We start from the raw sequence: 11,435 nt of genomic DNA, 5'->3' as shown, positions 1-11,435 counted from the left end.
TATATTCATTTCATCCTTCCTCTATCTCGTAGTTTGTTAATTGGCATTCAGAGGAGACCATAGAACATAAACATTGCCCTTTCATAAATTAATCATATTATTTTCAACCTATCTTCCTGATGACCAGAACAGAATCCTGTCCCATGCTATTATTCCATGAAGTTGTATTAATATTAAGATTGTGTCAGTTATAAATCTGGTGACTACACCTTTTATATTTCCACTAGCAAAAATTTAAACAAAACAAGGCTAAAGCCAAGTTTTTGCCAAACAACAAGAATTTGTGTCTTAACTGATGTGTGTGTACATCTTTGAGTCAGCCATTCAAAGTATTATAAATAGAGCCAAAAGTGTGATATGTCTTGAAGTTGGGCTCACAGTCATTTTATAGGCACCTCTGGGGTGGAAGTGGGTGGAGTTTTCAGATCCTAGATAACGTGCAGGTGGCAGGGATTTATCAACTTGTGCATGTTTATTTCAGAGAAATAAGAAAACACATGGCATAGGTTTTGGAAGGTGTGGCCCATGGGACGGGTTGGCCAAAAATCTCAGGCCTCCCTCGAGCAGTGCAGGGACCAGAGCTCCAGGAACATGGTGGTTTATCAGGAAAGCAGGAGGTTAATGCCCTTTGAGAATTTTCAAAAAAATATTTACCTATAATATTTGGCAATAAATTTTTTTGCTGAAGTGCAAAGACACTGTTTCTTATTTCTTTAATTCATTGGTAGAGAATTTGCAAATAAGTTGTCAGAAAAGCTTTATTAAGGGAGGAGCCTAGGAAGCGACAGGAGAGCAGTAGATGGGCGCTGTCCTCCCCTAGCAAGACAGAGAGCTGGTACTCTGCGCTGTTGGAGGGAGTTACCCAGAGCACTTCTGGATGAGTTCATCTCTATGAACCCAGGAAGGTCTCTGAGTGCATAGCCCAGAGAGTCGGGCAGCCATGAATTCCAGGTGTTCCATCCTCTGCCCTGCACCAGGAGTACAAAAAAGGAAGATCTGTTCAGAGAAGGAGAGGGGGCAGGGCAGAGAGTGGGGAGCCAGCCCCTGTTATAGGAGGCATTTTGAAAGGTTTGAAAGGGTGACAATTTCAGTAACCAGTGTGGGACTCACTGAACACTTGGAACAAAATGGCAGGCATGGAAACCTGGTGCCCCATTCCCAGAGCACAAATAATGGAAACCCTGAGAAAGACCTGTCCCAGCTGAAAGCCACAGAAATCAGGGAATGAATGGCACCAATTGACAGGAACTAAGAAACACATGAAGCAAACCTCAAAGAAATAGTACAGAAGGAAAAGCAGAGTCAACCAACTTCAAAAGAGCCTCCTCTGAAATAATAGAAATAAAAAACCAGACTTATCTGGAAATAAAAGACTTATATGGAAATAATAGTCTTATCTGAAATAATAGAAATAAAGAGCAGATTTATCTGGAGTCCAGTCTTCAAAATTCTCAAAGATAAACAAGTACAATCAAGAATTTCCTATTCAGCAATGGAGAGTTAAAATCCTTCCCAGGCCGGATGTGGTGACTCAAGTCTGTAATCCCAGCACTTTGGGAGACCGAGGTGAGTGGATTGCCTGAGTCCACAGGTTTGAGATCAGCATGGGTAACATGGGGGGACCTCATCTCTTCAATAAATAAACAAATAATTAACCGGGTATCGTAGCATGCACCTGTAGTTCCCATTACTTGGAAGGCTGAGGTGGGTCACCAGAGCCCAGCAGGTCAACGCTGGAGTGGCCATGAGTGTGCCACTGCACTCCAGTCTGGGCAACAGAGTGAGACTCCAACTCAACAACAACAACAAAAAGAATGCTTCCCTGACCTTCAATCCCTAAGAGTTTATACTGCCTCCAGAACAGCTCCACAAGAAACACTTAAGAAGGTATTAAGAACAGTAGAAAGAAAAAAAGAATGGCCATGCTCTTCCCAATAATGCAGGAAAGGATCGAAATCACATACGTATATCAACTTAAAACTTAAAAGAATACCAGTTAACAAAAAAACAAATAAACAACACCAACAACAAACTCTATAAGAACCTCATGAATAAACTCTCACATCTCAATAGTTAGCCTGACATGAATGGACTAAACGTACCACTGAAAAGACATAGAATGACAAACTGAATGTTAAAAAAATAACTCAACAATATGCTATCACCAGGAGACTAATCTAAATAGAATGAACACTCACAGACTCAAAGTTAGAAAGTGGAAAACAAATTTTTAGGCAAATAGAACACAAAAGATAGCAGGAGTTGCAATCTTTAATATCAGACAAAATATCCTTTAAACTATCAAAAAGAAATGGAAGGTCACTACATACTGATAAAAAATTCAAACCCTCAACAAAAAATATCCATCCTAAACATAATGCACTCACCATAAGAGCACCAACTTTAATAAAACAGCTTTTAGGTAAACTAAAAAGATATATTGGCTCTAGTACTATTATAACTGGGGGGTGTAAATGCCCCCACTAACAACTCTAGATAGATAATTGAGGCAAAAAATCAACAAGGAGATCTGGAACTATAACTTGACACTTGACCAAATGGACTCAACAGATACCTACATAACACTCCACCCAACAACCATGGAATATATATTCCATTTATCACCACATGGAACGTACTTCAACATCGACCACAAATTTGGTCATAAATCAAGCATAAGTAAATGTCATAAGATTGAAATACTGCCATGCACCTTCTCAGACCACAGTGGAATAAAAATAAATATCAACACTAACAAAGCTCTCCAAAATCCACAAAGACATGGACACTTAACAGCATGATGCTGAACAACTCCTGGGTCAATACAAAAATAATCAAAGCAGAAATTAAAAGATTTCTGGAAACAAATGAAAACAAGAACACATCTTAATAAGACCTCTGAGAAGCAATTACAGCACTGAGAGGCAACTTCATTTCTTTATGAACACACATCAAGAAAATGGAAAGACAAAGTTAACTGCCAAATACATCACCCAAAGGAGCTATAAAGACAAGATAACCAAAACCCTAACTTCAAAAAAAGAATCCAGATCACCAAAGTGAAAGCTGAAATACCGGACATTGAAGGGGTCCAGCCCCTTTGCTGGGTCGTGAAATCTCCTGAAGGAGAGACAGATAGGTGAAGGATGAAAATCTTATATTCGGACACCTGCTTCCTGAGCAGATGACAATTTAATGTTAGTTAACACAGAGCTTTTATACCATTCATAAAGGGGCAATACAAAGAAAATTCCTTCACATACATATGCTTTAAAAGTTACCACCATCTAGCGGTCTAGAAGCGACAAACAAGCCAAGAACACTATCTACTTTTAGCTAATGAGTCTTTATCATAAAGCCAAAAATGATAGTTTTAGTTCAAAGTCCCAAATTACAGTCCTTGAAATGTCTCAAGAAAGTTTCCAGGTGCAAAGTTCTTCATGTAGCAGTTCTTCTCTTTTGGGCTTTTACGACCTTCAAAGTTTTGTAATCGCCTTTCTTGCCCAGGTGTCTTTGTTACTTTTATCTTATCCTGCAATGTTTATTTCTAAAGAAAACTCAAAAGAAGCTTTTAGTAATGTTTCCCAGTCCCCCAAGGTTGCTTTCTGTCTTTAGATAAGTTATCATAAAAGTGTCGGATTAGTATATTATGAATTCAGTGAAAACCCACTCTATAAACGTTTACTTAAAATTTAACTAAAGAATTAAGTAAAAACCTTCACGATTAATCTATATCCTAAGTCTGTGAAGACAGTGTTATAAATCACCTACATAACTCCTAGATAAGTGTTAGAACTTATAATGAGCTCATAATGAACTTACCATAAACTTGTACTTCTAAAAAACCTTATGACTGAACACTAAGCTGCATAATTCTAAATCAAATAAGGAGTGAATATACTTATATCATTTTTTACTCAAGCAATATCTAGTAACTTATAACCAAGTGAAAGAAAGCATTCTTGATGTGCTTCAGAGTTTAACCCTTGCATATGTTAGAAAAGGCCAAGCGGCATAGTGGGAAAATGGGAAAATGAACCATGACATTCTCAGGTTAGGTGTGAGTACTTCGCATAAACATGCCATTTTCTTCTTCCACGACTGCACAGAATTTCTTCAGCCACATCAAACAGCAAAGGTGGAAGACAGAAGGGGCTCAGCTTCCCGGGCTCACCCTGCGGCCCAGGGTCTTTGGCCCATCGGGACCCCGTCAATCATGTGGACCTCCAAGGCTGGCTCCCAACAGGACATAGAAGACAAAAATACCAAAGAAAAAAAAAATCAATGAAACTAAAAGCTGGATCTTTGAAGGGATAAACAAGATTGACAGACCCCTAGCCGGACCAAGAAAAAGAGATAAAAAGCCCAAATTAACACAATCAGAAATGCAAAAGATCAAATCATAACAGATCCCAAAGAAATACAAAAGATTATCAAAGACTATTATCCACACCTGTATGGAAACAAACCTGAAAATCTAAATGAAATGGAGAACTTTCTATATCACACAACCTCCCAAGGTTGAAACAAGAAAAAATTCAGACATTAAATAGATCAATTACAACCCTGGAAATTGACTCTCCATCATAAGAAAATTACCTCCAAAAAAAAGTCCTGGACCAGACAACTTCCCAGTAGAGTTCTACAAAACATACAAGGAAGAGCTAATGCCAATCCTATTGAAAGTACTCCAGGCACTCAAGAAAGATGGAACTCTCCCCAAATCATTTTATGAAGCTAATATCACACTGGGTAAAGATCCAATAAGGAAAGAAAACTACAGGCCAGTATTCCTGATGAATATAGTTGCAAAAATACCCAAAAAGATTCTAGCAAATCAGATCCAACAAACATCTCAAAAATTACCCACCACGACCAAACAGACTTCATCCCTGGGATGCAGGGTTGGCTCACATCCACAAGACTATAAATGTAATTAAGTATATCAATAGATAAAAAATAGGAATCACATGATTATAACATTATATGCAGAAAAGTTTTCAGTAAAAGCCAGCATTCCTTCTTGATAAGAACCTTTGAACACCTAGCCATAGAGAGAACATATCTCAAAGTAGTAAATCCCACAGCTGACATACTGCTAAATGGACAGAAATTAAAAGAATTTCCCCTGAAAACTAGAACAAGACAAGGCTGCCCACTTTCTCCCCTCCTTTTAAACATAGTGTTGGAAGTCCTAGCTACAGCAATCAGACAAGAGAAGGAAATCGGGGTATCCAAATAGGAAAAAAAAGACAAGCTATCCCTTTTTTCTAATGATATGATTCTATATCTCAAAATCCAAGAGAATCTGTCAAAATCCTTCTTGCACTGATAAAGGATTTGGTAAAGTCTAGGCTACAAAATCAGTGTGCAAAAGACAGTCACATTCTTATACAACAAACAACAAACAGAGAACCAAATAAAAGTGCGATCATATTCACAATAGCAACAACAACAAAAGATTTACCTCAGCATCTTCCTAACCAGAGAAGTGATGACTTTCACAATGAAAACTACAAAACACTGCTCAAAGAAATCAAAGATGACACAAACAAATGGGAAAATATTCCAAGCTCATGAGTTGGAATAATCAAAATTATTAAAATGTCCAACCTACACAAGGCAATATACAGATATAACACATTACCCATTAAATGATCAACATCGTTCTTCTTATACCTAGAAATGACAATACAGAAATTTATGAAAGCATAAATGACCATGAATAGTCAAAACAATTCTCAGCAAAAGAAACACAGGGGGAGGTGTCACACTTCCAGACTTTAAAGTTTATTATAAGGCTATACAGTAATCAAAATAGTCAGGTATTGATACAAGAACAGGTGTATATATACCAATGGAACAGGATAGAGATTCTAGAAGCAAAACCTCAATTCTCAACCAACTCATCTTCAACAAAGCCTCCACTGAAAACCACTGGGGAGAGAACTTATTGAGTACATGGTGCTGGGAAAATTGGCTGACTACATGCAGAATATTGGAAGAGGTCCCCTACCTATCACCATACACAAAAATCAACTCTAAATGGATCAAAGACCTAAACATAAAACTTCAAATGATAAAAGCCTTAAAAAATGCAGGAGATACCCTTATGGAAATTGGAACTGGCAACCAATTCCCTATCAAAACCCCAAATGTTCTTGCCATAAGACATAAAGATAGACAAGTAGGACCTCATCAAACTGAAATGCTTCTGCAAAGCAAAAAGGAACCAAGGCAAAAAGACAGCCTATACAATGGGAAAAAATATTTGCCAAATGTATATCTGGCAAAAGCCTAATTTCTGGGATCTACAAGGAGCTCAAGTGTGCCAAAAAGAAGAAAAAAAAATCCAGCCCTATTAAAACATGGGCAAAATACATGAATAGACACTTCTCAAAAGAAGTCATATGGGCAGACAACAGATACATGAAAAATGCTCAGTCTCACTAATCATCAGTGAAATACAAATCAAAATCACATTGAGATACCACTTACCCCAGTTTAAATGGCCATCATTAATAAAACAAAAAACAATAGAGACTGATGAGGATGCAGATAAAAGGGAATACTTCTACACTGCAGGTGGGAATACAAACTCATTCCACCTCTGAGGAATACACAGTGGTGATTTCTAAAAGAACTAGAAATCGACCTTCCAGATGATCCAGTAATCCCCCTTCTGGAAATATACCTAGAGAAACTCAAATCACTCCACAAAAAAGATACCTGCACAAGCATGTTTATTGCAGCACTATTCACAAGAGCAAAAACATGGAACCAACCGCGCTGTCCCTCAAAACTTGACTGGATAAAAAATGTGGTACATATACACAATGGAATATTATGCAGCTATAAAAAAGGACAAAATTACGAACTTTGCAGCTACTTGGGTGGATTAGAGTCTTTCATACTCAGTGATCTATCACTGAAACAAAGAATTGAGTACCACATGTTCTCACTCAATAGCAAATTCTGTCACAAAGGGATAATAATACTATCAAAAAGGGATTGGCAGTAGTGGGAAACTGTCAGGGTTGTGGGGGGCACATTTCATCAATAAGGGTACCTGGTCTCAAACCAGGTGAAGTGGGGACAAAAGTGAGGCTAAACTTTACCTGTACAATGATCATTTGTACATCTTATCCTGAATTGTATCCCACATCCTTAAAATAGAATTTTAAAAAGGCAAAGAACAAGTTATATTAATCTAGATAAACATAAAATTATTAGCTGGGCTCGATGGCTCAGCCTGTAATCCCGTGCCTTTGGAAGGCTGAAGTGAGTAGATTGCCTGAGCCCGCGGGTTCGAGACCCGCCTGGGCAGGCGATACCTCATCTCTACAATAAATCAAAAAATTAGCCGGGTGTGGTAGCGCACACCTGTAGTTCCAGCTACTCGAAAGGCTGAGGCGGAAGGATCGCCAGAGCCCAGCAGGTCGAGGCTGCGGTGGCCGGGAGTGGCCACTGCACTCAATTCTGGGCAACAGAGTGAGACTCCAACTCAAAAAAAAGAAAAAAAAGAGATAAAATTATAAACAGAGTAGTCACCCCTGTATGTACAGGCTTGGTTTAGTGGCACATTAAAGTGATTTATTTTGATTGTCATCTTCTCCAGGCTCTAAAGATGAGGTCTTGGTTAACTTGATTTTGGTGCCAGAGACCAACATTGACATTAACTATTTTTTGATGAGCTTGCGGGCACATTTATTTGATTACAGGGAGGTGATAATTACAGGTCTGGATCAGTAGTTGTGGGTGAATTGTACTTATTGGCTCAACTTTTATTCATTTATATTCAGTTATTGAAGCTAAAAGTCAAAAGCAGGGAATGATGACAGCATTCGCATCACTGCTATATTTAAAATTATTATTTAAATTCACTTTATTGCTGTTGCTATAGTGCATAATTAACTCATGCCAATCTGAGCTGATGTGCAATAAAGTGAATTTAAATAATAATTTTAAATATAGCAGTGATGCGAATGCTCTCATCATTCCCTGCTTTTGACTTTTAGCTTCAATAACTGAATATAAACGAATAAAAGTTGAGCCAATAAGTACAATTCACCCACAACTACTGATCCAGACCTGTGATTATCACCTCCCTGTAATCAAATCAATGTGCCCGCGAGCTCATCAAATGCGCAACACCTTTGAAGTGTAGAATATGTCTTCTCTCTTCACAAAGCCATCTGCCATCTTGCTTCGGATGGCCAGACCAACCTGCTCTTCATTATCATAGACATAAGCAGAATCAATGTGGCGGAATCCAGTTTCTATTGCCAATTTGGTGATCTCCACAACTCTACTTCTTGGAACCTAGAGGAGCAACCAAAGGTAATGTTTGGTGATTGATGCTACTGAGAAGAAGTTCAAGCACAAGCACTGACCTGCAAAAAATCAGCTATTCCTCGTGTTTTGGATTATTTCTGTATGTAGGGATGATGAACCCATCCCGGTATGCCCAGATCGTTCTTTATTCGAAGTGATAAAGATTGGGCTTCCCGGGAGCCCTTTCAGTAACAGGTTATCACTGCTTGATCACTGCTGTGGACGTCTCCAAGTATTCCTGTAAGTTCAGTAACTTGCTGTAAACAAAAGAAAGCAAAAAAAAAAAAACCCACAAAAAACCAAAAAAACTTACAGAGCTCGGCATAGGGGCTCACACCTGCAATCCCAGCACTTTGGGAGGCTGAGGTGAGAGGATTGCCTAAGCCCAGGGATTCAAGACCAGCCTGGGCAACATGGCAAGACCTCATCTCTATAATAAATTAAAAAATTAGCCAGACGTGGTGGCGCATATCTGTAGTCCCAGTTACTTGGGAGGCTGAGGTGGAAGGATTTTCTGAGCCCAGTAGGTTGAGGCTGCAGTAGCCATAATCATGCCACTGCACTCCAGCCTGGGTGACAGAGTGAGACTCCAACTCAAAAAAAGAAAAGTATTCAACATATAGCTATAGATTACAGTCTTGATTGTCAATATAGTAAATATTTTGATTTTAATTTTTTAATTTTAAAGTGTGGGGTACAATTCAGGATCAGGTATACAAGCGGTCATCATACAGGCAAAGTTTGGGCCTCCCTTTGGTCCCCACTTTGCCTGGTTTGAGATCAGTACCCTTACTGATGTTGTGTCCTCTTCCCCACCCTGGCAGTATCCTGCTACTGCCAATCCTTTCTTACAGTGTTATGGCAAATGTTCAGGGTCTGCTTATGAATGAGAACATGTGCAACTCAGTTCTAAGATAGTAAATTCAACTCAGGGAAAAGGTACATGGAATGAAATAGAAAAGAAATACAGTGCAAACTCCTATGAGTCTTCTTCCGGTGATCTTATGCAGGACACACTTTTTCAGCATTGTACTTTGACAACATATAGAAAATGACAACAAGAGATGCTCTTTAGAGACTCAGCTCCTCAGATTTTGACTGGTTGCTGATTAAGCAGCCTAACACACAGAATTCCAGTCTCACCTAGGAAAGCAGTCTACATAAACCCCACTGTTTGTATAAGCATTTAATTTCAGCTCCCATCATTATCAGTTTGGAAATGGTTAAAAAAATCCCACTTTCAAAACACCAGCGATGGTCCAAATTGAACATAGGTACTTCTGTGGAGAACAGTGTATGATGTCAACTCCTTTCCATACAAGAAGTCTGTCTGCATGACAGAATTAAAAATTATACATATTCTGAGGTTTTAGATTTATTAATAAAAAAATTAACCACAGCCTGTGAAAGATTAGTAAAACAGGTGTCACTTCTAAAAATTAAAACCAGCTCTTTTGGGAAAGATACTTCAGAGAATATTGAAATTTTAACTTATCGAAAGGATCGACTGAGCCCAGAAGTTTGAGGCTGTGGTGGCCATGAGCTTGCCACTGTACTCCAGCCTAGGCAACGAAGTGAAGCATTGACAAAAAACAAAAAAAATTAACTTACCTAATAATTTGAATAAAAATTTTAAATTATACTTTTAAAGGACAAGCGCATAAACAAGAAAAACTATTTTTCAGTTTTGAAAAGTACTTTAGAAGCTTTAATTTTAACATTGATGCTATGGGAAACTTGATATTGGGTCTTACTGCCCTCTCCTGATACCAACCTTGATCAAACCTTGCTCTTTTTTGTGGTAAAGAAACTCAAAGTTGAACCAAAGCTGAAGCTTCAGGGGTGTTTTCAACCTTACTTCTCCTTCATGTCAGTACGTATGACAAAGCAAAATAGTGTTGTCTTCAAAATGTGCCTTTGAATATCTTTACCTCTTATAGATGAGAAAAGCAAGGCTCCAATTTCATGTCACTAGACCCTATTCAAACAATTAGTAGTGTGAGGACACTACTGGAATGTAAATTTTCTTTCAGTCTAGATACAGTTTAATCTAGAAAATAATCTCTCCCTTTTGCTTACGTTCATGTCAGAGGGCCATCCTTATCACTTAGATACCAATTTGTTAAATATTAACCAGAAACAAGAATTTAGACTTTCCCCTGTTAGAGTCTAATTTTCTTTTAAAAATATCTTGTGTTGCTCTGCCATTTAATTTTCCTAGAGGTGAGTGTAATGCGTGGGTGTTTCTATTTATTCCAGGTCTAACATGATGCATGGTGCTCCAGGCCAACGGTTTCTTTGTACCCAATTGCCTGTGGTTTTTACTACAAAGATTTCTCCAGGTCATGACTGCTTGGATGGAGAAAAGAAATTTTCTTAAATTAAGGAAATAAAAAGCGAAACCATTCCCATTGCAATCAGTCTTCAAGGAAGGAAGCTGACAGGCTTTGTTCTTGACTGCTGAATTTTATATATTCTGCCAAGAAGAAATATAGTCATACAGAAGAAAAAAAAAACCAGTGCCCAAAATAAACAGTAGGTGGTCCTATGACCAGACTCAATGCAGATAAAGACTACCTTTTCTGTTTATACACAAAATGACGCTACCCTAGCGAAGCTTAGAACGCATAGTCCCCCAGAGTCACACAGGAAAATGATCTGAAACCCAGGTTGACTTCTACTTACTCTAGGTTTATTCTTTCAGACTTTTTAACACTAAAAACATTACTGTTACCTGTGGAGGTGCATAGGTGCCAAATCCCAGGACAGGCATGAAGTGACCATCGTTTAGTTCCACACACTGATGTCTGGAGTCCATTGCCTTTCTCTCCTTTGGCAAAGCAGACCCTGTGACTCTCTTCTGCCCTCAGGGGTTATTCAGTAATGGAGAGGAAACACCCCAATTCCCGATGCATAAGGGTTAACCAATGGCATGTAGGAGGAGGGAGCTGATACAGCATTATACAAGGGGTGACCAGAAATGATTCCGGTTCACTTTTTTGTTAAGTAAATTGCCATATGGTTATAATAATCTCATTAATTTCTTGCTGAAGTTAAATTTTCTATTCAGAATCTCTAAATATAAAATATTCCAAGAAATT

At 38.4% G+C, this 11,435-nt stretch overlaps 1 protein-coding gene across 1 annotated transcript; it reads right to left on the bottom strand.

Annotated features, from left to right (window-relative positions):
• Positions 1 to 8,139: 8,139 nt before the first annotated feature.
• LOC103252638 (aldo-keto reductase family 1 member C3 homolog) lies at positions 8,140 to 11,179 on the bottom strand. Its single transcript, XM_021708807.1, has 2 exons — positions 11,069 to 11,179; positions 8,140 to 8,322 (listed from the first exon to the last, which is right to left on the bottom strand). The coding sequence occupies exons 1-2, from the start codon at positions 11,150 to 11,152 to the stop codon at positions 8,140 to 8,142; spliced, it is 267 nt and encodes an 88-aa protein (XP_021564482.1). The 5' UTR covers positions 11,153 to 11,179.
• Positions 11,180 to 11,435: the final 256 nt, after the last annotated feature.

Source organism: Carlito syrichta, unplaced genomic scaffold (genome assembly GCF_000164805.1).
Source record: "Carlito syrichta isolate Samal-C Ts95f unplaced genomic scaffold, Tarsius_syrichta-2.0.1 Scaffold64172, whole genome shotgun sequence".
Lineage (NCBI taxonomy): Eukaryota > Metazoa > Chordata > Mammalia > Primates > Tarsiidae > Carlito > Carlito syrichta.
Note: the sequence above shows the minus strand (reverse complement) of the source record. Positions and strands in the feature narration are given on the sequence as shown.